Source organism: Salvia miltiorrhiza, chromosome 2 (genome assembly GCF_028751815.1).
Source record: "Salvia miltiorrhiza cultivar Shanhuang (shh) chromosome 2, IMPLAD_Smil_shh, whole genome shotgun sequence".
Lineage (NCBI taxonomy): Eukaryota > Viridiplantae > Streptophyta > Magnoliopsida > Lamiales > Lamiaceae > Salvia > Salvia miltiorrhiza.
The window spans coordinates 40,666,817-40,693,472 of NC_080388.1; the positions used below are offsets into that span (position 1 = coordinate 40,666,817).

Here is a 26,656-nt window from a genome sequence, read left to right on the forward strand (position 1 = left end):
CTTGCTAATCCATCAAAACAACCTGCTGCAGTCCCTCGACTAGTTGATCAAGGTTGTAGATTGTGCCTTGTTCAGTTTGCTGTTGTCTTAACTCTTCCAAACAGTCTCTTACAAGCTGTTCTTCCACCTCCAAACATTCTGGGAGAACTCCAAGTCTTGAGAGTCTTTCCTTATTGATATGTGGAATCTTGTAGTTGTTGTTGCCCCTGCATTTTATGATTTCATGGTAGCAACCCTGTAGTGTGAGGAAAACGTTGTTTAACTTGTGTGGCTCAAGCTCTTCAAATGCATCTTTCACGTTCTTGAGCAAATCATCTACACAATTAGCCAACTTGTCATCTTGTAGGGACTGAATTGCTCTGAAAAACCCTAGATCATTCACATTTGTATCCGGCGAGTTCGGTGGTTGGCATATCAGTTGGATGTTAAATCCATCTGATGTGGCAGCAGCTACAAAGTCAGGGTCTGAACCTTTAATGTGGGGCTTCGCATTGTCTTGTTGTATAATTATATGCCTACTTGCACCACGAGGCCACTTGGCCTTAATTGTTGGAATAATCTGAAAATTGAATGGTAAGTAACTGAATATGCTAAATGATGAAGCATGTAATGCATTCTGATAGTTAAAAGCATAGTCTAAAAACTCACTTGGTTGATGAAAATATCTTTGCTCACTTCCTTTGTGATTGCTTGGATCGGCTTTGTTTCCAACGTGCCTCTCAATCTGTTTTTGTTGTTCCTAACTGCCGGCACCACCGTAGTGAATGGAAATATCCCAAACTTACCATCAAAAATCATTTTACCTTCATTGTCATATTGTGGCCTTGAAACCACACAAATGAACATGATTTTCTCAATAAATCTCTTAGATTTGCATGCTCTATAAGGCTCTATCTCATCTGGCAGCAGGTAGTACCTATCCGATGTTTTGGTTAAATAAAACCATTTTTCATCTATGTGTATTGTGTTATACATAGGCTGAAATTTGATTCTTCCATTTGCACTAATTGCACTTAATTGACTAAGGCTCCAAGTGAGCCTACTTAATCTATTTTGCTGTGTTAGAAGAGGTTTAATTGTATTGGTATGTGCTCTAATCTTTTTCTCCTTTATCCACACACCAACCAAGCTTTTACTAACTTCAAGCTTGTTTGCCATTTTCCTTATAGTTGATCTCTCTAGAACGGATAGTTGCTTTACTTTTTCCACGTCGATTACCTTTTTATCGCTATGTGTTGATCCCTTCTTCATTGAAACGAGTTGTACATGTCTTCCCATCATTTTTTGTGCGCGTGCTGCTGTCCACAGTCGCCAAACCGTCCTCACATCGATGTTGAACATAGCTGCTGCCTCTTTCTTCGCGCCGTACCGAAGCTTGAAGTCCTTGTTGTTTTGGAGAAGCCATTGTGCAATGTTGTTTCTTTCAATTTCTGTCAAGTTGGCCTTTTTTCGTTTGTCTGCCATTGTGTCTATTTAGTTTAGGTTTCAGCTTTTGTGAATTGTTGGAGCAGCTCTTGTATTTATAGATGTTAGTGGAGGAAAATTGCTTTCTCGAATTTGGCTCCAACTTGTGAAGTTAATCTGAAATTTTAGAGGCAAATGAAATTAGTGGCCTTGGAATATGTGACCTTTCAGTTTTGTTCAGCCTAATTTTATTTCGTTCCATTTGCTGTTCATTTGTTGCGATTTCAGTAAACAAATTAAAAAGTTAAATTAGTTTCAGTAATCGATTTAAAATGAATTAATTTATGTAATTAATTCAAGTTTTTAATTAAAGTTAAATTATTGCCATCAAAAGTTAATTAAGGATTAAAGAACTTGAAAAGTCATATTAGCACTACCCCTATAAATTTACTTCTCTCTCCACTTACACCAACTTTAACAACTTTCTTAAAACCCGTGCCGAACCCCAAATGGGACTCTTTTTGGTGGACGGAGGGAGTATTTACAAAATACACATTTGATGAGCCCAAGTTTGTGCTCTGTTTTCGTGTCTGTTTTAGGTCTAGATCGAGTCTTTTCCTTTTATTTTGTGTTGTTTGGTCGCCTGGAAGGGCGTAGTTCTTTGGCAGGACCCGCTTGTGGGCAAAAGGTGCTTTAGAGGTCAGAACTGCTGTCACCTTCCGTGAAAGAGGCATGTGCCGGAAGCAAGGGGGATTCGGAGGCAAAACCATCCCTTATGCCCATAGGTACCGCACGGAAGCTGACATGCATGAGGAGGAGAACTGGGAAGGAAGTCGGAAGCACAGCAAACGGGCGAGGCAGGACTGTGGAGTAGGCGCTTGATATGGGCCGAAGGCGGCAGCATCCAAGAAGAGACCAATAAGGCTAAACCTCCGCCTTATCCGAAAGGAAAGAAATCTTCAAGATACTAGGTCTGAAAGTGGATAGCATCTCCATGCCTTGCATGGATCCGGCCGCAACAACATGGGTTGTGTCTTTCGTTTCCCTAGTCGCGCCTATATATACCCGATGAGCTTTCGAAGCCAAGGGTGTTGAAGAACCGGCTGTTGTGCACTTTGTTTACGTGCTTTTGGAGTTCAAGCTTGCCCAGGCTGTGGGCGTAGTCTAGATTACATTGCTTATGTTCTTTGCGGCACTTTTGACCGTAAGCACTCTTTTATTTCTTTAAGTATTTTCAGTTTGTTTTTAATCATGTCTTTTGCTTTTGTTATTTACTTTATGTCTGGCTAGTTTTCTATTCTGATTTGGGCAAGATGATCTAAGCATGAACACTTAACTAGAGAGGTCTAATTTGGGCATAATAACTATACGAGCATATTCCCGATACACTAGGTTTGATTCCAATAAGATTGTAATAACTTGGTTAATTAATTGATCACTAGTTAACTAGGGAGTTTGGCCACAAGTAAACTTTGGGCAAAAGGCGAGACACCATCGACCTCCAAAATAGTACAACGAGTGTTGGAGCCGTGACTGCGGTGAAATATCTGCGTAAGAGTCAAGTGGGTCTATCTAATTCTTAAGGCATTCTGGGCAAAGCACAACTAGCGATAGGCCATCGCAGAGAGCGTGGATGTTGCCCGGGGTAGTTGATTTCCATTAGTTGAACCTTCTAAGGGATCATAAACTGAAAGGATAGATTGGGCAAGGGGTTTTTGCGTGCGTGACGAGTGACAATAGGGGCTCAACAATTCTTATGCCTATAACCACTGGTATGCGAGTATAGTGATTTATCTTTGCACCAATGATCGAGTGCCTAGTTCATGTTTAGTGATTGGAACCCAAGTCAGGATTGTTTTGTTATTTGATTCATTTACCTTTGTTATTTCAGTTTTAGTTGGAAACCCCGCTCTGCCCATAAGCACGTTGTGGTCAGAACCCATCAGAATACAAACCCTTCTTAGTGACACCCTTGCAGGAGGAGTTACTGCTCAGTTCCATGTGGATTCAACTATGGACTTACCACTAGCTAGTCTAGTTGTGGGCACATGATATTTTATTTGAGCGAAGCTCAAACGACGGCTTCGTCAACCTTTACTTTTACAATTTGGTGGGCCTAATGCTATCATTTAATACTAAAATCACATCTTTCAATTTTTTAGTATTAAAATACATGCCCTTCTGATGTACTATTTTTCTAGCAACCAAATCGCAACTAACACGGTGTAATTGTAATACTAAATAGCAAGTAAAATATCGTCTCCACATGGATTGAAATATCGAAATCACTCTAGCTATCTCCTAAACAAACAAAAATAGTAGATAGGCAACAGAAAATAGAGGTCGAATCACTCAAAATAAAATGCAAACAAAAGAATAGACAATGTAAATATCTAAATCAAATAAATAAAGACAACTGATCCTAGGGTAGTAAGTTCATTAACTAAATCTACACAATTAATCTATTAATCCTGTGTACCAGTTTAATCCAGTTATGATGAGAGATAACTTAATTAATCAATTACTCTCACTAGAGCAGCAACGATCGTAGATTAACATATTTTCTATCTCCGCTAGGTCTCAAAAAATCTACTAACTCCCAAAAGCGCATAAGAATAGCTCCCTATGATCCACCTATCTTCGCTAGGTCACAAGGTTAAAATCATATCATACATTCCTGAATCCGCTAAACAATTATCTCCGCTAGGTCTCAAACCGAATAGCTAAACATGCAAACTATTGATCTGATAATTCACAAGAAATCAAGCACCAGGAATTATGAATCATAAACTGAAAGGCACACAAGTATTAACAAATTAATTACTAAATTTAATCAACTATTTACAAATCCTAGAATCAGCTAAACGAAACTAGCCAGACATAATGAAAGAAAGCATAAACATAATTAATAAGAACGCAATTGAAAGAACTGAATTATATAAAAACCGAATAAGAACAATTGTAGCAGCTTGAATCTTCAATCTTGATCCAAGCCTTGAGAACTGGAAAACAAATGTAAAACTAAAGTTATAGTACTAGGGAATAATGTATGGAACTTTTGATAGGTCAAAAGAAGACCTATTTATAGTCTAGGGCCAAAACAAAAAACGAAAACAAATCAAAAATCCGGAAAAAGAGCCCGCAAACTCCCGGATCGGAGGTCAAACTCGGCGCCCGCCGAGTTGCTCCAAAATCCAAGTATAAAATTTCTCCAGAGGCTTCGGCGACCTGGACGGCGGTCGCCGAACTGCCCGCCGAAATCCTTCACGTTTCTGCCCAATTCGCCGTTGACCGCCGTTCCATCCTTTTCTCGCGCCCCTAGCTCGTTTTCTCCTCTTTTTCTCGATTTCCAAGCTCGATTCTCTTACATCTATTCCCTTAGACATATTCCTTACTAACCATGCTCCAAGGAAACACTCATTCCTGCATCAAAACAGCCAAAACTATACCAGACCGTGAAATCATGAATTAATATGCAATAAACTCTAAACGACAATGAAACGGGCATAAAATCGACTTAAAACGCAGAATATAAACAATATAAACTATGCAAAATGAGTGTTTATCACCTTCATTTCACCACACACTCTTTAGGGATGGAGGAAATATTAAGTAGAGGATTAATTACTACAAACTTGTATTCTTGTAATTTCAGTATGTTTATTAAATTACGATTTTATAAAAGAAAAACTTGTAATTTCAGTATGAATCATTGATATCTGTATATATTAATATATACGTGTATGTAAAATCCCCATGTATATATAGTTATTTAATGTTAAATGTGTTGTTGAAAAAAAGGGTTTGCCATTCAAAAAACAAAATCACGTGAATGCTCGAAATGATTTACATAACGAGTAAATGCAGTGTTTTAAATTATACAGATTTTTTTTAATAAAGCATTCTTCCCTAAAAGAAACAAATAAAACTATCCTTCAAATTTAAAATTTAATTTTGGTGCATTAAAGTCTCAGGTTTCATTTGCAGACCAGCGAAGAAGTGTCCTTGGGCCAACGCTGTGTTAGGATTTTTGTATCTGCTATTTCATTCTCTTTGGTTTTATAATATCAGTAATTTCAATCAATGGTTATATTATTACAAATATATCAAGGAGAGGAGAGCAAAAGTTCTAATATCACCAACGCTGTGTAGATTAAATGTATATGAGAATGAGAATGAGAATGTGTTAGACCAATGAATGATAATTTATTTGAAATTATTTTTTATGATCAAATTAAATTGAATAATCTATTTATTTTAAATGCATCTCAAAAGTATCTTCTCTCTCTCTCTCTCTTTGCCCTTTTCTCATGGTGAAGTTCAATAAGGATCAATGCGGGAATGATAAAATATCAATGTCGGAAGGATGATAAGCTAATATATGAATGAAATTATGCCTTTTATTTAGATATATTATTATGAGATTAATGTGAGAATGAAGATTTATTTCAAATTATTTTACATGACCAAATTAAATTGAAGAATTTATTTATTTCATATATATCTTAGTATCATTTTCTTTATTTTATATGATCAAATTAAATTGAATAACTTATCTATTTAAAATACATTTAAGTATTATTTTATTTATTTTATACGACTAAATTCAATTGAAAAACCTATTTATTTCAAAAACATATATACTTTTATTTTTAGGTTTGCAAATATTGAAATCTAATTACATTTTTTTTAGACTTTGAATTATGAAGTTTAATATAAATTTGATGTGAAAAACTAAGTATAAAAAAATATGGAAAACTATTTATTTGAAATACATATTATAAGTAATTCTTTATCTAGGTTTTTTCATGATTAAATTTAATAGAATATCAATGTGGGAAAGATAGATGAGCTAATGTATTCATGGAGATTGAGCATTTTATTTAGGTTATGAATTGATGAAGTTTAAATAAATTTAATGTGGAATAGATTGAAACAAATGTAAAAAATGTCATATAGTGTGGAATTGAGAGTGAAGTTTAGCCCATTTAACACCCCCAAACAACGACAAGCATATGCTAGTATGTTACTCCCTTTGTCCACAAAAAATATTAATTGTATATTTATGTAGAAATTATATGAATATGTTATACTTTTGCGTATGTTAAACGAACAAGATATCATGAAACTAATCTTATTCAATCCACCAAAGCAAATAGTCATGTAATGGAATGAAGTATTCACTATAACATATAATGCCTGTGCGATGAGATTATTTTTTAAGAATAATGTTATTTTAAAGTAATTGTTATATTTAAAATTCAATCATTTATTTATTATATGTATAGGTATCGAAAGTTTATACTCCCTCCGTGCACAAAAACATAATTTAATTTATTATTTTCGTTTGTCCGCGTATCCTAACTCTAATTTATATAAAGTGATCATGAATTATAATGTACAATAATATTTTTTTTTCTAATTACTACAATAAATCAATACACAATTTATAGTGATTAGATTAATCTCAAATGTTTATAATTTTGATTAACGTTAGAATTAACTTAATTCTTGATAATTTATTTATTATTTTGACTAAACTCTGCAACATGGGAAATTTTAAACATATGACTATAATTTATCTATTGTTTTGACTATTTTTTGCAATATGGGTATCTTTAAACATATGACCTCTATGCATTTTTTTTTTCTCTTTCTAATACTAAAAGAGAGATTAAATCTAACACTTACATTAAAGTTTTGATGTACGTCTGGCCATTGGGCCTTTTATTTATATATAAGTTTATTTACTGAGCTAATTTACAGTATTTACTCAATCCTAATAATTATTAATATTATTAGAGTATATTGTCAATTATGTAGACAAAGTTTCTTTGCCCGCGATACTTTCTTATAAGGTACGAGTGTCTTCATGAGTGCCAAAACGTCGTAACTGTTAATTATGACAATTTCCTTATTCATAAAAGGAATGTAGATTGTCCTGAGATATGGATTACCATACAAAATATGAAGATCTACTCAATAAGAAAAATCTATCTAGAAGAAAAGTTCTTGTATAAGTCAAAGATCTATTTCACAAGGAAATTATCATTTTTGGATTGTAAGAGAGGATTGAGGGCTTGAAGACTATATAAGAAGACCCACTTTCGTTCAAAAAAATGGGGGAGTTCGTGCTGAATGGAATTAATCTCGCACAATGTGTCAACTGTCTTTGGTTCATGCTAAGTGTTTCCCCCGAATGTGTTGCCAGTAGTATTGTTCCTTATACGAGTTCTGGTAAAAGTTATAGCATTAGAGTGTTGGTGAAGTAAACAGTAAAAGTTATAGCATTAGAGTGTTGGTGAAGTAAACAGTATTGATGGTAAATTGTAAGGAGTTGTAGACTCTTGTTTATTTGATTCTTGTTTCTTGAGGGGTGCGGCTATGAGTGTTAGTACTCACGTCCAAATTGTATGTGTGCGCATACACAATTAGCTTTTCACCGTGGGTTGATATTTGGAAAATTACTAGGCGTAATAGGACAGAGTCTTATTGTGTAAGTTTTTTTTGTAACTTATCTCCATATAGTGGATTGTTTCCTTGAACGAGGCCCCTCAGATGACCGATGTTCATGTGAATGTTCTTTCCCAGCAAAGCACTTGTTATGGTACTCTTATCTCCACAAATTCCACATATTAGTCAATCTTTCAAATATGATTTTGTTTTACTGTCTTAATAGAATTATAAGTTAATTCAAAATGAAATTATGATAGCCATTGTGATTTTATCAAGCAATGGTTGTAGTTTATATAGAATAATAAATTATACCGTAATAATATACAACATATTTTGGGTCCTTTTGGTAGCCAAGTTTATGCTGGTTTGTTTAGTTACCTCGCGAATATTGCGTATTTGGTAGCACAATTTAGTTAATGTTGGGGCCCGTTGGAGAGGATGTAACACTGTTCATCCTTGTTAGTGTGAGTGACGAAATTGGTCGGTTTATTTTAATCTCATTGCTACCGTACATCCAATATCAAATAAGATTTCAATTTTTCCCCTTAGATCTGAAACTCCGAAACTTGAGTCCTTCCCTATATGCACGGAAGTGTGCCTCTACTTAAAAACTTAGAATGTGACACTGAAGCTATATTCATTTTCTAAATTTTCTTGCATTAATAAACTTTTCATTGGCGTCAGCACCATAGTCAGTCATTATGTGCTCGACTTGATTAAGGTTAGTGAGTAATTGTTTGACGCTAAACAAAATAAAGAGAGAGAAATTGGATGTAATGTCGTTATTCTCACTCATCAATTTTGTCTCTCCTTTCAACTGCCAATACAAGAACAGGAGCTCCAATGCTTCATCCAATCTCAAATAAATAAACCCCTTCCCTTACCCTCTTCTTTTCAACCACTCCACATTCACCATCTCCGCCATGTCCAGCAATACCGGAACCAGCGCAAGTTAGCACGCCACCCACCAACATGGGCAGCTGCCTCGGCACAAACTCCGCCGCGCCGCCGCCCAAAACTCCCCTCACTCCCAACTCCACGCATCACGACGGCGGCAGCAAATCCCCGCCGCCCGTCTACGAAGAAACCGTCAAAGAAGTCCTCTCCGAGACCCCCGCCATCCCCAAACACCGATTGCTGCCCATTCCAAGATTCCATGAGACTGAGAGAACCGCCGCCGCCGCAAAGAAGCCCTCCGACTACGAGATCCACAGCGAGGTTGAAAACGACGGCGCATTGCGTCAGCAGAGGCCATTTCCCCGCGAGGTGAAGAGAGAGAAGGCGGCGGGGAGATCTCCGGCGCGGAGGTCCGACACGTCTCCTGGTCGGGTCAAACCAGGATCCGGAAATGTTATGAATACGGGCGGAGGAGAGCGCTCCGGAAGGAGGCCGAGGTCGCCGGTGACCCGTTCGGATTCCGGGACATCGAAAACGGGTATTGATACGGGGAAAACGTGTAACTATCCGGGTCGAAAGGAATACGGGTCGGGCGATAGGATCCGGAAGGGGAAGGAGGCGGAGATAGAGCCACCGACAAATAATGAGTTGCTGGAAAGTTCCCTCGTATCCTTGGAGTGTTTCATTTTTCTCTAGTAAGAATCAGGTTATCTCGCGCCCGATCAGGGGTATTTTGGGTATGGAAAAATGGTCTTACTTTTCGATTTTTTCGCATTGACGGTAATAAAAGTCAAAAGATAAAACTTTGGAGGGAAAGATTTCTATGTTTCATTCTCGACGCATTTACCATTTTACCCTCCACCTTAGATTCCACGATCTACTGTCGGATCATGTGTTATGTTTATCATATCGTTTGTTATAAGAATATTTTATGCTAGTGTTGAATTATAAAATACTAGTAGTTAATTTTTAATTCACCCAGTCCTTTAATTTAGTTCCAAATGCGACCGATAATGCGTAGATTTAGTTCAAATTTATCTTTTGTTAAAATTAATTATATATGTAATACGAGTCACAACATCAATAGACACGTTTTTTCAAAGAATTGTCATTTAAGTAAAGGCATTAATATATTTAGTGATTGGTGAAAAACGATTTTCATGTATTTAGTTCATTAAATTATTCATATATTTTGTTACATTTTATAGTTGTATTATAAAATTATTTTGTAATATAATATCTACTAGCATTTGCACCCGTGCAATGCACATAAAATATTTTTATGTTTTTTTATAAATAAAAATTAATATATTAAAGAAAATAAGTTAAAAGAAAAAGACAAAAAAGTAAAAAAGAATTAAAATGAACTTATTTAAAATAAGAGGAGAAAGGAGAGATGTTTTTTAAAATTTAATTTTATATAAAAATATTTTTTATATTTTAAATCTAACATTTAATTACATAAAATATATAAACTTAAAGCTCTTGTCGGGATTTTTTATTTGTACATATCAAATTATTTATAATTAATCGAATTTCATAATTTTAGAAAATAAATAAAATAATAAAAAAAGAAGATAAAGAAGAAAAATAATACATTACACAAATAAACTTTCATTTTTATTATAATAAAAAAATTCCTACTTAATTTTAAAATTAATTTCAAATTGAAAGTTGCATTTTTAATTGATGGACTAATAAATAGGGCTTATGTAATTGATGCGACATGGAATTGAAGTAGACAATGCCTTTCGAAAAAAGGAGGTAATTTGGAGGAAATTACTTATATGTTTCGCTCAAAATATTATTGTTTCACCCTCAGTGTTAAAGATTGTACGACCTCTATTATTGCAAGTTTTATTTTAGGGGTGAAATAAGTTTTATTTAGGCATGAATTAATAAGTTTTTTAAGGGTGAAAGTTTTTTTTTTTTTTACTTCATATATACTTTTTAAAGTTCATTATATGTTGGGACATTAGGTATATTAATGCCATTGATGTGTAATTAATTGCTTTCATGTTGTTTGATTTATTGACCCATTAATGTACAACAATCAACTGTAATACTTTGAATACACTCACTCTATAGTAAGAAAATCAATATTGATTTGAATATAATTTGGTGAGTAAAGACTGAGCATGTTGACATCAGATGCTGCATGTGTGGAGTGTGGTATGTTATTCTTTGACATATTTACGAGATTTTTGACTAAATTTCTTTAAAAAATAAAGATTTATAATATTCCACATGTATGAAATTATTCATTAGATCATATACGAATATTGTGGGTCACTGGATAGTGGTTACTATTTGGAAAAATGAGTAGTCATTTTTAGACACCTAGGTGTCTAGACACCTAGGTTTTAACCGGTTTTTATGTGATTTTTTAATTGAATCGGTTTTTTTGCTAATTTATGGTTTACTAAAATATCATTTCCTTATATTTTTCAACTACTTTTAATCTTATCTTTTTTTTTGTATTTTTTTTTCTCCATATTGTTTGCCGTTTTTTTGCCAATTTTTTTTTCGAAAATTATATATTTTTTCGAATTATTTTTTTTTTTCGAATTTTTTTATTTTTCTTTTAAAATTTCCTTTCTTAAATTCATCAACTACTTTTAATCTTATCCTATTTATCTTGTATTTTTTTCTTTTTCCCTATTTTTCTGTTTATTCAAAAATTATTTTTTTTCTGAAAAGTGAAAATTTTATGATTTTTTTTTTCGAATTGTTATTTATTTATTTATTTCTGAGATTTTATTATTTTTTTCCGACGAATTTATGAATTGTTGTAAACATAATACTATAGTAATTATTTTTGCATATATTATTTTTTTATTGTTCCGAAAATGATTTTTTTTTCAATTTTTTTTTAAATTTATGTTATTTGTTATCGAATTTTATTTTATTTTTTTCGAAAATTTATGAATTGACTATGTTTTGTTTTTAATTTGTTCGATTATTGAGGGTTCTATTTTCAGCCAAATTTATTTTTCCGAAAATTGTATTATTCTTTTTTATTTGTTTCCACTAGAATATCCTTTTCAAAATTATCTCAACAGTTTTTTAGTATTATTCGATTTTAATTCCTTCTGTTTTCTGTTTTTTTTACTTCTGTAATTTTATTTTATTTTTCCGAAAATTGTATTATTTTTTTTGTTTGTTTCCTTTAATATAAGGATTCTCCTAAAAAACAATTAGATTTGCTTCCACACATATTATATGTTCCAAAATTTCTATTATTTATTTTTTTTCGAAAATGGTGATTTTTGAATTTTTCTCCACTAATAATTAAGTAAGATTAATACTTGTAAATAATGAAAGAATTTTTTTTTACTTTAATTTAAAATTATTAAGTAAGTTATTCATTTTATTTTATTTTATTTTATCCCAAATTCACTAATTAATTTCAATACATTGCAAAATGCCATCGTATAATACATTCTTTCGCATTCAAGTATATGTTAAATAGTGACGCGACGGAAATCCAATCGTATGAATCATTTCACTTTATTTTATTTATTTATATATTGTATTCACTAATTTAACTTAAATTAATTAATAACTCATAATTTTATAACAAATAGTTATATCGACTTCGTTACATGCACTATCGCAGTTCATTGTCTTATTGGTATATCATGTTTAATTATTTACAATAAAACATTGTATTTCCCTCAAGTATATGTTAAATAGTTTTATATGTTAATTTTATTTCCAGATTCATTAATTAATTTCAAATAATTTATTAAATTTATTTCATTGAGTATAATTATTTCAACTTCATTAATCACACAATGGTGGTTCATTTAGTTATTATCATATCGATTACAATACTTTAGTATAATATATTCAAACAAAGTATATGTTACATACTTTTACAAGCAAAATCCAATCGTTTGATTCATTTTTTTAAAATTTTCTTATCATTACTCACACTGTAGTAGTTCGTTTTCTTATCATTATATCACGTTTAATAAAGTATATGTTATTTATTTTTTCGATCTATTTCCCATCATATGATTCACTTTATTTTAAAAATGTCACTAATTAATCTAATTCAATCAATTAATTACACTTTATTTCATTGAGTATAATTATTTCGACATCATTATTTAAACTATAGTAGTTCATTTTCTTATTATCAAATCAACATCAATACTATATTATGATACATTGTCTTCAAGTATATGTTTTATAGTTTCCCGAGCGATATCCCATCGTATGATTCACAATTTCTTTTTTCCAAGTTCACTAATTTATTTCAATTAATTAATTAAACTTTATTTCGTATTATTATATCACGTTTATTGCATTATTATAATACATTTAATCCAAATATATGTTATTTATTCTTTCGAACGATATCTCATCGTATGATTCATTTTGTTTAAGTGAAATTTTAAATTGCACAACATAATTCCATTGAGTAATATATTTATTCATTTATAATCTATTCTATGCAATTCTATGTTTTTTAGGGTAAAACATATTCAATTGTTTGATAACATATATATACATTACTTCATTTATAATATATTCAAGGCCATTTTTATTTTTCGTAAAACAACTTCAATTGTTTCTACAATATAAATATTCCTTCATTTATATAATATTTAATTTTATAATTTTGATAATTTATATTACCCACTTACATATTCCTTCATTTATAGTAATATATTTAATATTGTATATGTCTTCATTTACTTGGCCAACATAAATATTCTTTCATTTTTAATAAAATTTTCTTCATTACATATATATCTTATACAATTCAAGCTATTTCATTTTTTTAAAATTCAATAATTAATTCAACTTTATTTCATTTGAGAATGATTATTTCAACTTCGTTAATCACACAATAGTGGTTTATTTAGTTATTGTCATATCGATTACAATACTTTATTATAATATATTGAAATAAATTATATGTTACATAGTTTTCCGAGCAAAATCCCATCGTATGATTCATTTTTTTAATTTTTTATCAACTTCACTAATTTATTTGAATTAATAAATTGAACTTAATGAACGTTGAGTATAAATATTTCTTATAATTATATCGCGTTTAATACTAAAATATAATACATTGTCTTCATGTATATGTCATATAGGTATTGACTTCACTAATTTAATTCAATCAATTAGTTCAACTTTATTTCATTGAGTATAATTATTTCGACATCATTATTTACACTATAGTAGTTCATTATCTTATTATCAAATCGACATCAGTACTATATTACAATGCATTGTCTTCAATTATATGTTATATACTTTTCCGACCAATATCCCAATGTATTCACAATTTATTTTTTTCAAGTTCACTAATTTATTTCAATTAATTAATTAAAATTTATTTCTTATTATTATATCACGTTTACTGCATTATTATAATACATTTAATCCAAATATATGTTATTTTTTTTTTTCGAACTATGTCCCTTCGTATGATTCAGTTTATTATTATTTCTAACGGTTGACTAATGTGGTTGCCACTACCGGACAATGTGGCAAAGTATCATTCACATATTATTGAGGTCTCAAGTTCAAATCCCCCAAGTACATTTTTATTGTTATTTCTGTTTTTTTTTAAATCATCTTCTATTTTTTTAAAAAATATTCGAATATATATATATATATATATAGGGAGAGATTCAAATAAGAACCACTAATAAAATAAGAACATAGAACCATTTTAAGCCATTCGATCATCAAGATCTACGGTGGATGCATCATCTTGGTGGATGGATGCAGGTGCTGGGTTCGAATCCTGAAGGGAGCAAAAAAAATATTTTTTTCGAATGCATTAAATTTAATAGCGGATGCATTAATTTGTATAGCAGATGCAGTAATTTTATTGGTTCTTATGTTCTCACGATAATTGTGGTTCTCACTATAACCGCACCCTATATATATATATATATATATATATATATATATATATATATATATATATATATATATATATATAGGGGGAGAGGTTCAAATAAGAACCACTAATAAAATAAGAACGGAGAACCATTTTAAGCCATTCGATCATCAAGATCTACGGTGCATGCATCATCTTGGTGGATGGATGCAGGTGCTGGGTTCGAATCCTGAAGGGAGCAAAAAAATTATTTTTTTCGGATGCATTAAATTTAATAGCGGATGCATTAATTTGTATAGCAGATGCAGTAATTTTATTGGTTCTTATGTTCTCACGATAAGTGTGGTTCTCACTATATATATATATATATATATATATATATATATATATATATATATATGAAACACATTTTTCTTGTTATTTCGGTTTTTTGTGTTTTAAATCATTTTCGAAATGTTTTTTTTAAATATTCGAGAAAAATATATAAATGAAAACAAATTTAGGATTATTTTAGGAGAATCCCTAAATTAGTGGAAACAAATCAAATTAACATAAAATTCGAAAAATAAATTAAATGTGGAAATAAATGTAGGATTAGTTTAGGAGAATCCCTAAATTAGTGGAATCAAATCTGGGATTATTATTTGGAGAAATGAAAATCTCTAAATTAGTGGAATCAAATCTAGGATTATTTTAGGATAATCTCTAAATTAGTGGAAACAAATAAAAATAACATAATTTTCGAAAAAAAATTAAAAATAAATATTAATTTCAAAAAAAATATCAATTTCGAAATAAAAATTTAATTTCAAAAAATAAATAATAAAATATTGAAACAAATAAATATTAATTTCGAAAAAAAATATCAATTTCGAAAAAAAAATTAATTTCAAAAAATAAATAATAAAATCTTGAAAAAAAAATCAGCAATTAAAACTCATATAAAATTCAAATTATTATATGATTTATAAAATTTTCGAAAATAAAAAACAAATAAACAAGGTAACAAGAAAACCTATAATTAAGGAAACAATAAAAAAAGAAAAAGTTGGAAAAACAACCGAAAATATTAGAGTGAATTTAGGAAGGATATTTTAGTAAAACCATAAATTAACAAAAAATCGGTTCAATTAAAAAACCACAAAAAAACCGGTTAACACCTAGGTGTCTAGACACATAGGTGTTTAGAAAATTATGTTATTTTTTTCTGTGATATCCCGACCTTTTCATAGGAAATATAGAAAATTAGTATACTATTGATACACGCCCGTTATTTAACAATTTTATTATATCAAGGAAATTGATATAGATATACTCACAATATTTTTATTTTATTTTATTTTATTTGATTATCGATCGATTTAAGTTTTAATCAAATGCCGAATTATGTGAAAAACATTATTACAAATATTCCTCGTTTTATTTAATCATTTACCCGTCGTCTAGCTTATTTATTTTTATTTTGAGTCTAAGGCCCAAATATATGTACATATATTTTTAATAGTTATGTGAAAAACTTTGGTGTCTTTAAGCCCAAACAATTGTGGATTAGAAGTTTTATTTATTAAGGCCCAAGAGTGTTACAATAGCGTGAGAAAGCGTATGATAACAATCTGACAAGATCAAGATAAGATTTCCTTTTCTCTGCCAGCATCTTTAAATTAGATTTGGAGACACTATCTCTATGGTGCCAAGTGCGAAATATATACGGACCATAAGAGTCTGAAATACTTCTTTGAGCAGAAAGACTTGAACATGAGACAACGAAGATGGCTGGAACTGGTAAAAGATTACGACTGCATTATCAACTACCATCCAGGAAAAGCGAATGTTGTGGCAGACGCCCTAAGTCGAAAAATTGGGGCAAAACTGGGAAGCCTAATCATCCAACAGGAGGAGTTAGTACGTGATTTGGCTGCACTCAAACTGGAGATAGTACACCCTCCAAAAACGATATCGGGTTGCATAGCTGCTATGGAAATTGTCCCGGACTTGCGAGCAAGGATCATTGAAGCACAAAGAGGGGACTGGTTTTTGGAAAAAATGAGACTCGCAACAAGGTCAAATGAACCCAATGGATTCACAGAGGATAAGGACAATGCTCTAAAATTCGAAGATAGGCTTTGTGTGCCTCATAACAAGGCGCTGAAGAATGAAATCATGAGTGAAGCACACGACACGCCCTATACAGCCCACCCGGGAAGCACGAAGATGTATCAAGACCTGAGGAGGATATTCTGGTGGAAGGGAATGAAGAAGGACATATTCGTGTTCGTGGAATGATGTCTTGCATGTCAACAAGTCAAAGCTCTACACCAGAAACCATATGGGTCGTTGCAACCATTACCAATTCCGGAATGGAAATGGGAACATATCAACATGGATTTCGTGGTAAGCTTTCCAAGGTTGACACGTGGAAATACCGCCATTTGGGCGATCGTGGATCGCCTGTCGAAGTCAGCACATTTCCTCCCCATACAAATGACTTTTGGATTGGAAAAGCTTGCGAAAATATATGTCAAAGAAATTGTGCGCCTTCACGGTGTACCGGTGTCGATCACGTCTGATCGTGACACCAGATTCACATCAAGATTTTGGCGGGGTCTACAAGAAGCAATGGGCACCAAGTTAAATTTCAGCACAGCATACCACCCCCAAACGGACGGACAGACTGAACGGACGATTCAATTATTGGAAGATATGCTCCGAGCAATCGTCACAGGCAAATGAGGAAATTGGGAGGACCTGCTACCCCTCGTGGAGTTCGCATATAATAACAGTTACCAGTCCTCAATCGGAATGGCTCCCTACGAGGCACTGTATGGACGAAAATGCAGATCACCCCTTTTCTGGGATGAAGTGGGTGAACGAAAACTGCTGGGACCAGAACTAGTTCAACAAATGATCGAGAAAGTTGACCAGGTCAAACAGAAGATCAAGGAAGCACAAGACAGGCAAAAGTCATATGCCGATACACGACGCACTGAACTAGAATTCAACACGGGGGCTCGAGTTTTTCTCAAAATCTCCCCCACAAAGGGAGTAATCCATTTTGGAAGTCGTGGTAAGCTGCGACCCCGCTATATAGGTCCATTCGAGATCCTAAATAGAGTGGGCAAAGTAGCTTACCGATTAGCCTTGCCACCAAGCATTGGAGACGTGCATAATGTGTTTCATGTCTCGCAATTACAGAAATACGTGTTTGACCCAAAACACGTGGTAAAGCATGAGAAGGTAGTTCTAGCCCAAGACTTGAGCTATGAAGAGAAGCCTGTCCAGATACTTGATCGTAAGGTTCAAGTTTTAAGGAACAAACAAATACCTATGGTTAAAGTGCTCTGGCACCACCATAGGATAGAAGAAGCCACGTGGGAACTGGAAGAGAAGATGAGAGCTCAGTACCCCGAGTTAGATTACCAAGGTACGCAAATTTCGAGGACGAAATTTCTTTAAGGGGGGAGGCATGTGATATCCCGACCTTTTCATAGGAAATATAGAAAATTAGTATACTATTGATATGAAATATAGAAAATTAGTATACTATTGATACACGCCCGTTATTTAACAATTTTATTATATCAAGGAAACTGATATAGATATACTCACAATATTTTTATTTTATTTTATTTTATTTTATTTTATTTGATTATCGATCGATTTTAGTTTTAATCAAATGCCGAATTATGTGAAAAATATTATTACAAATATTCCTCGTTTTATTTAATCATTTACCTGTCGTCTAGCTTATTTATTTTTATTTTGAGTCTAAGGCCCAAATATATGTACATATATTTTTAATAGTTATGTGAAAAACTTTGGTGTCTTTAAGCCCAAACAATTGTGGATTAGAAGTTTTATTTATTAAGGAGAGAGCGCATGATAACAATCTGATCAGATTAACAATCTGACAAGATCAAGATCAGATTTCTTTTCCCTGCCAGCGTCATCTACCGGGAAATCACTTTCTTTCAAATCTGCCCAAACCCTTTCTCTTCCCAACACATCACTTTGCTAGAACATTCTCACTCCTTTTTGCAACACATCACTTTGCTAGAACATTCTCACTCCTTTTTGCATCAAATCTGCAATAACTCATCTTCCTCCTTTCACTTTCACACTCTCACTAAACATACTTTTCAACTCAAAAGGGCAGAGGCTTCACTATTCTACTTCTACTTCAGGAATTCAAGACCACAACACTAACCTTCTTTTTGTCTCATTCATTAAAAATTTTATAGTGCTTTCATCTTTGTTACAGCAAAACAACAAAATACAGTCACACCAAACAAATCCGAAACAAGGTTCGTTCATTCTCTATTCTATAAACCTTGCATTTTCTTACCATTACATTTGATAAAATCTGGACTTAGAACTCAAACCCCAAGACCACAACAAAAACTTTGGCATGATCTTGCTCACTGTATTGCCTTGAACCGATAAAAGAAATACAAGAGAAGGAAGAAACAAAGAAATCGAATCTGCACCTAAACCTTCACCAAGATTTAATCTTTCTTCGAAATCATATCTTCCTTTAAAAACAAATCCTCTTCTTCCTTTGGACTGATTATGAACTGTCGAAAAGGGGGGAGGGAATTTCCGTTTTCCTTTGGTAATGGCCGGAGAGAAAAAGGGGGGAGTCTTCTGCCCGATGTGAGGACGGCGGTGGCACGGCGACTCCCAAGACGCCGATTGCTCGACCGGCCGCGAGGGAGAAGGGAGAGCAGGCTGGGCGGCAGCGCTGCTGTGGTGGAAACGTCGCCTAGGTGGCTGACCACCACATGCAGAGGGAGAGACGACGGAGGGGGGGCTGGGCCGTGAGAGGAAGCGCCGGTGGTTGGCGGTGGCGCGGCCGGAGGCCAGGCGCGCTGCCCGCTGCGAAAACGGCAGCAGCAGCGGCAGTCTTCCTCGGCCGTCCGCCGCAGAGGACGCAAAGGAGGAGGGTGGCGCGAGACGGCTGACGGCGAGTCTCGCTGGAGTGGCTGCAGCGGCGACGGCGGCGGCGCGACTGGACTGGAAATGGAGGCCGATTGAGCGAGAGAGAAAGAGAGAGAGAGGCGTGAGTAAAAAGAGAGAGAGAGCCGATGGGAGGGGGAGTTGATGAGAGTGAGAAATTTGTTTCCATATTCCTTTATTTTTAGGGCTTTATTTCTTTAAAATTTGGACTCTTATTTTGGGCTTTACTAATTACTTTGGTATGGGCTGGTTTTATTAAAATCAATGGGCCGATTTTTAATATGAGCACTGGACCTATTTTAATCTTTTGAATGGGCTTCACTATATTCCTAGGTTATTTTTGGGCTGCTCTTTTTTATAACAGGCCTTTAAATTATTATCTTGGGTTTTAACTATTATCTTGAGCCTGAAAATTGTTTAATAATAAATTATTAATTTTTCTCCCAATATTAAGGTTTATATTATCTTTAAAATTATTAATTATTTATAAATTTAGCGGTAATTATATTTATTAAATTACTCCCTCCGTCCCACGAGTCTTGACACGTTTTCCTTTTTGGGCCGTCCCACGAATCTTGACACGTTTCCTTTTTTGGCAATAATTATTACTTTCTCTCTCCTACTTTACCACCTTTATTATATTCTCTCTCCTACTTTATCACTTTTATTACCTTCTCTCTCCTACTTTATCAATTTTATACTTTATTAATTACATACTTAAAACACTAATCTACAACTCCTTAATTCCCGTGCCGAACCCAAACGTGTCAAGACTCGCGGGACGGAGGGAGTACTAATTATGTATAAAGAATTTATTGATTCACTTATAGAGATTTTTTATTCGGGCAAAATGTATCAATAGTTAGCAATCCCCACTTTACTTAGAAAATTAGGATGACACCTCGAGACCTATTTAAGAATAGATTTCTTATAGGTTCGAGTAACCAAGGGCATTAGAGCTTCAAGCAGAGCAAGCACTGAATCTCCACATCGAGGTGGGTTATATTTTACATACAATGTATCTTGAGTTATATAAGCTCTGATATTTCATGAAAATTATCTGTTTATCCAATATAAATGTTTTTATGTGCGTTCTGTAATTGTTTAAGGCTCGCTTTAGTATCGATCGAGATTCTCATTTGGCCTAACACGCTAAATGAGGATTGTGTACACAGGGTTAGTGGCTCGATGGGTTGATCGCCATCGTGCACTAACAGATTTAGAACGTTATGAGGGTGGGTGCTTGATAGGAGGTTATCCGGAGCACAATTAAGACTATTGATTCTGACCGGGTGCGTCCCGAGATCAATAACAGATTTTGGATCTGACTGGGTGCGTCCCGAGATCAGTGAATGTGGGGAGAAAGTGAGTAACAATCGAACGTACATGGGCGCCCTCAACAAGAAAATATTTTTGTCATGCTTAGAAGTGGGATTCCGTTTTAAAACCTTCTAAGTCATGATTTTGATATTGGATAAACTGTTTCGATTTCTTCATAAAAATATTTCGAAAACCTGTGCCCACTGAGTACATTAGTACTCAGCCCAAATTATTTCAAATGTTATTCAGGTTAGACGGTTGGTGCGCACGGTGCTGAGCTGGGAAGTGTTTCATATTCCAACGACTATCTACCCTTTAGCTAATTTAGCTATATCTTTTAATAACATCTAGTCTAAATATGTTGAGTTCAGACTCATTATTCCTAGCCCGCTGTTTCGTTTGAATGTTAAAGTATCAGAGTTGTGAAACTAAACCTCTTTAGATCCTTGGGGATTTCTCCGTATGATGAACTCGTTCTATGTCATCATTAACCATCTATATAATAAGCCTTTTTTTATTTTATTTTATTTTTCCCCTAGACTTGGGCTGTCACATTTTCCCAGCTTTATTTTTTTAATTCGTTCGGATTTTTTTTATTTGTTTCCACTAATTGGTATATTCTTCTAAAAATAACAATAGATTTGTTTCCACTAATTTAGATATTCTAATTCTGCTATAAATAATGTTAGATTTGTTTTCACTAATTTAGAGATTCTAATTCTCCCAAAAGTAATTATAGATTGGATTACACTAATTTAGAGATTTTCCTAAAAATAATTATTTTGATTTTTTCGAATTTTATGTTAAAAAAACATTTAGAATATGATTTTTTTTTTAAAAATGGAAAAGGGGAGTTGGGGGATTTGAACCTGCAACCTCCTTAATATGTGAATAAAACTTTGTCACCTTGTCCGGTAGTGACAACCGCATTAATCCTTGGTTAGAATTTAAGATAAAATGAATCTTACGATTGGACATATCTAGTGAAAATAACGAAATCGAAATAATTATTCTTTAAAAAATAAAGTTTTATTAATTAATAGAAATAAATTAGTGAATTTCATATTAAAAAATAATGTAAAATGATTCAAACGATTGGATTTCGCTCGGAAAACACTTTAAACATATACTTGAATGAAATAACAATGTATTAGAATGAAGTATTAATAAAACACAATATGTCAATGAGAAAATGAACTACTCTAGTGTAAATAAAGATGTCGAATTAATTATAATCAATAATAAAAATAAAATGAATCGTATGATGGGACATTTATCGAAAAACTAAATAACATATACTTTATGTAAATGTATTACAATAAAGTATTAAAGGCAATATAATAATAAGCAAATTAACTACTATAGTGTGAGTAATGAACTCGTAATAATTATTCTCAATGGAATAAAGTTGAATAATATAATTGAAATAAATTAGTGAAGTTGATGAAAATTAAAATAAAAAGAATCGTACGATGATTCATCAATCAAAAAACTAAATAACATATTCTTGATCTGAATGTATCATAATAATGTAATAAGTCGGAATGATAATAAAAAATTAAATTAAGTTGAATTAGATAAGATATAAATAATGAAGGAAAATTTATTTAAAATGAAGGAAGATATATGTTGGCAAAATAATGAAGACATGTACACAATTTAATATATTAAAAATGTTGTAATGTATATGTGGCCAAAAACTATGATGACATACACAAAATTATATATATTATAAATGAAGAAATATTAATGTTGAAGGAATAAATTAGTGAATTAGAAAAAATATTAATGTTGAAGGAATAAATTAGTGAATTAGAAAGAAAAAATATAGTATACTCAATGAAATAAAGTTCAATTACTATATGACATACACTTGAAGACAAAGTATTACAAGAATGTATTGTAGTCGATGCAATTTTAAAAAAATGAACTATTATAGTGTGAATAACAAAGTCGAAATAATTATACTGAATGAATCATATGTAGGGAAATCGAGTGAAAAACAAAGTAACGTTAGCTTTTTTAAAAATGTATTATAATAAAGTAATGAACGGGAGGTAATATTGTCAAAATTATTATTATGAACTACTATAGTGTGAGTAATGAGCTCGTATAATTATACTCAATGTAATAAAGTTGAATAATATAATTGAAATAAATTAGTGAAGTTGACGAAAAAATTTAAATAAAAATATTATTCAATTATTTAAAAATATGAATCTTACTAAATTATTAGTGTAAAACAATAAAAAATATAATTTTCGAAACAAATAATGTGTGTAGAAACAAATCTATGATTATTTTTAAGAGAATCATAAATATGTGGAAACAAATAAATAAAACATAATTTTCGAAATAAAATAAATAATTTAATCTTTAAAAAAATTAATTTCGAAAAAAGTAATAGCTAGAAAAAAATATAGGATTATTTTAACAAGAAACACTAAATTATTGGTAACAAATCAATACTAATATTTTGAAACCAAAAAAATAAAAAAAATCCGGAATAAAACTATATGATTTATATAATTTTGGAAAATAAAAAAACCAACAAATAAGGAAACCAAAAAAACTGAAAAATTAGGAACAAAAAGAAGCATAAATTTCGAAAATCATAAAACAGAAAAAAAAAAAAAAAAACAATAAAAACAATATATTTAATGATGGATAAATTAGTAAATCAATAAATCACTAAAAACCGGTCCATCTGGGCTAAATGAAAAAAAAGCCGATTTTTTGCAGGTGTCCAGGACACTAGGTGTCCAAATATCACTACCCTGTGATTAAATATTACGATAACATGTTAGGAGCAAGTTTGGGTTGTTATAGGCTTATAGCGTATTTATATCCAAATTGAAGGAATCATTGTTTATGTAGTTGTAACATCCGTTTATAAAAGTGTGGTTTCCATTTTAGTATACCCTTATATTTCAACTTCATTTATACTAAATATTTACAAAAAATTTATCTAATAAATTATTTTAAAATTATCTATATAACAAATCAATTTTAATGGATCGTTTTCTTGACTCTATACACATCTTTCAACTATTTATTAAAACTGATCATACCCCTAAACCACACCACACTTTTGATGGATTAACAAAATTCATGAAGCTTTAGAGTTTACTAGAATTCAAATTATGAATATTAGAATAGAGTATATTATGAAGTTCTAATTAAAAATACTTATATACGATTAATTATTCCACCTAGTTTTTTTTTATGATAACTTAACAGTATTAAATAAAAAAATTGAAAGTCCGCGCCACAAGGGAATCAAACTCAAGACCTTTGGCCTTAGAGCACTCCCAGCAGAAATTCCAAAATTATGCTCCTATATTTCTTCCTAAAGCTTCTCTATTTAATTTTAGGATCTCGATTTTATAAATTCATACACCAGATCTCCTATTTTCTACATAAAAACAATAATTATGTGTGGGCCCTACTAATTATAAGCTTAAAATAAATTTAGGGTGGGTGTAAATTTAAGATTGAATTTAGGTAGGTGTAAAAAAATTTGTGGGTCCCATCTAATTTAGGGGATCTGCTGGATGCATTTTTTTTTTTTAATCTCATTTTCAATTGTTTTAGCCTAAATTTAGAGTTAGTGATACATTTAGGTGATCTGCTGGGAGTGCTCTTAGGCATTAATCACTTACCGCTTAACCAACACACGCACCAAATATTCCACCTAGTTGCTAAGGTTTGTTTAGATCTTTTTCCCATGCGACGAAAAAGGACACCATATATAAATATAACACAAAATCAGCAAGTAGGAGGAATTAAAGATTTAGGGCATGCACACAAACAGAAAAGTCTGTTAACATAATATTATAGATTATGATGCAAAATCCTATTTGTACCCTCATAATATTCTCCATTGTACCCTCAGGATTTTGCATCATAATCTATAATATTATGTTAACAGACTTTTCTGTTTGTGTGCATGCCCTAAATCTTTAATTCCTCCTACTTGCTGATTTTGTGTTATATTTATATATGGTGTCCTTTTTCGTCGCATGGGAAAAAGATCTAAACAAACCTTAGCAACTAGGTGGAATATTTGGTGCGTGTGTTGTGAATTCACAACAAACGAATTCACAACCAAAATTTAATTCATAACCAGATTTATGTTGGTTGTGAATTCACAACTAGAATTTATTTTGGTTGTGAATTCAAGTAGTTGTGAATTTGAGTTTTTAAAGTTTGAATTCACAATTAAAACTGTAAGTTATTTTGATTATTTTGATTGTGAATTTATAGATTTGGTTGTAAATTCAAGAATATTAAGTTGTGAATTCATCGAGCTAGTTGTGAATTCAAGAACATTAAGGTGTGAATTCATCGACCTGGTTGTGAATTCTTAAATCTAGTTGTGAATTATTACGATTGTGAATTCACAACTGAACTGAAACACTAAATTCACAACTGAACTGAACTGAAACTAAACTGAAACATTAAATTCACAACTAAACTGAAACCCTAAACCTTAAACCTAAACCCTAGTTGTGAATTGTTACGATTGTGAATTCACAACTGAACTGAAACACTAAATTCACAACTGAACTGAAACTAAACTGAACTGAAACATTAAATACACAACTAAACTCAAACCCTAAACCTAAACCCTAGTTGTGAATTGTTACGATTGTGAATTCACAACTGAACTGAAATACTAAATTCACAACTGAACTGAACTGAATTGAACTGAAACATTAAATTCACAACTGAACTGAAACACTAAACCCTAGTTGTGAATTCACAGCTGAACTGAAACTGAAACTGAAACTGAACTGAACTGAAACTGAACTGAACTGAACTGAACCCTAAACCCTAAAAACTAATTAAACCCTAAACCCTAAACCCAATCTAAACCCTAAACCTAAACCCTAGTTGTCAATTGTTACGATTGTGAATTCACAACTGAACTGAACTGAAACACTAAACCCTAAACCTAAACCCTAGTTGTGAATTCACTACTGAACTGAAACTGAACTAAACTGAACTGAACTGAACCCTAAACCCTAAAAACTAAACCCTAAACCCTAAAACCTAAACCCTAAACCCTAAACCCAATCTAAACCCTAAACCCTAGTTGTGAATTCACAACTGAACTGAACTGAACTGAAACACTAAACCCTAGTTGTGAATTCACAACTGAACTGAAACTGAACTGAACTCAAACTGAAACTGAACTAAACCCTAAACCCTAAAAACTAAACCCTAAATCCTAAACCCTAAAACCTAAACCCTAAATCCTAAACAGTCGAATTCACAACAAGAATTTTTTGGTTGTGTATTTACAACCAAAATTTAATACATAGCAAGAATTTTTTGGTTGGGAATTCACAACCAGTAAAATTCACAATTAGAATTTAATTCACAACTAGAATTTATTTTGGTTGTGAATTTGAGTTTTTAAAGTTTGAATTCACAATTAAAACTGTAATTTATTTTGATTGTGAATTTATAGATTTGGTTGTAAATTCAAGAATATTAAGTTGTGAATTCAAGAACATTAAGTTGTGAATTCATCGACCTGGTTGTGAATTTTTAAATCTAGTTGTGAATTCATAAATGTGGGTTGAATTCAAGAACATTAAATTGTGAATTCATAGATTTAGTTGTGAATTCAAGGATATTAAGTTGTGAATTCATCGAACTGGCTGTGAATTCAAGAACATTAAGTTCTGAATTCATAGATCTAATCGTGAATTCAAGAACATTAACCAAAATGTTCCAATTAATTAA

General features: G+C 32.1%; 2 protein-coding genes across 2 annotated transcripts; one reads left to right on the forward strand and one right to left on the reverse strand.

Moving 5' to 3' along the window:
- Positions 1 to 4: 4 nt before the first annotated feature.
- LOC131008455 (uncharacterized) lies at positions 5 to 1,464 on the reverse strand. The gene is made up of 2 exons (XM_057935331.1): positions 649 to 1,464; positions 5 to 559 (listed from the first exon to the last, which is right to left on the reverse strand). The coding sequence occupies exons 1-2, from the start codon at positions 1,462 to 1,464 to the stop codon at positions 5 to 7; spliced, it is 1,371 nt and encodes a 456-aa protein (XP_057791314.1).
- Positions 1,465 to 17,428: 15,964 nt separating this feature from the next.
- On the forward strand, positions 17,429 to 20,855 carry LOC131008456 (uncharacterized). Its single transcript, XM_057935332.1, has 2 exons — positions 17,429 to 18,050; positions 20,758 to 20,855. The coding sequence occupies exons 1-2, from the start codon at positions 17,429 to 17,431 to the stop codon at positions 20,853 to 20,855; spliced, it is 720 nt and encodes a 239-aa protein (XP_057791315.1).
- The last annotated feature ends 5,801 nt before the right edge of the window (positions 20,856 to 26,656 follow it).

Bases quoted from the DNA above. Each gene is read 5' to 3' on its own strand.
- LOC131008455 (XM_057935331.1), bottom strand. From the start codon at position 1,464: ATGGCAGACAAACGAAAAAAGGCCAACTTGACAGAAATTGAAAGAAAC. The intron at 560-648 runs GTGAGTTTTTAG...TTCAATTTTCAG, and splicing joins AAGATATTTTCATCAACCAA to ATTATTCCAACAATTAAGGC.
- LOC131008456 (XM_057935332.1), top strand. From the start codon at position 17,429: ATGGCTCCCTACGAGGCACTGTATGGACGAAAATGCAGATCACCCCTT. The intron at 18,051-20,757 runs GTACGCAAATTT...TTGTGTACACAG, and splicing joins CCCCGAGTTAGATTACCAAG to GGTTAGTGGCTCGATGGGTT.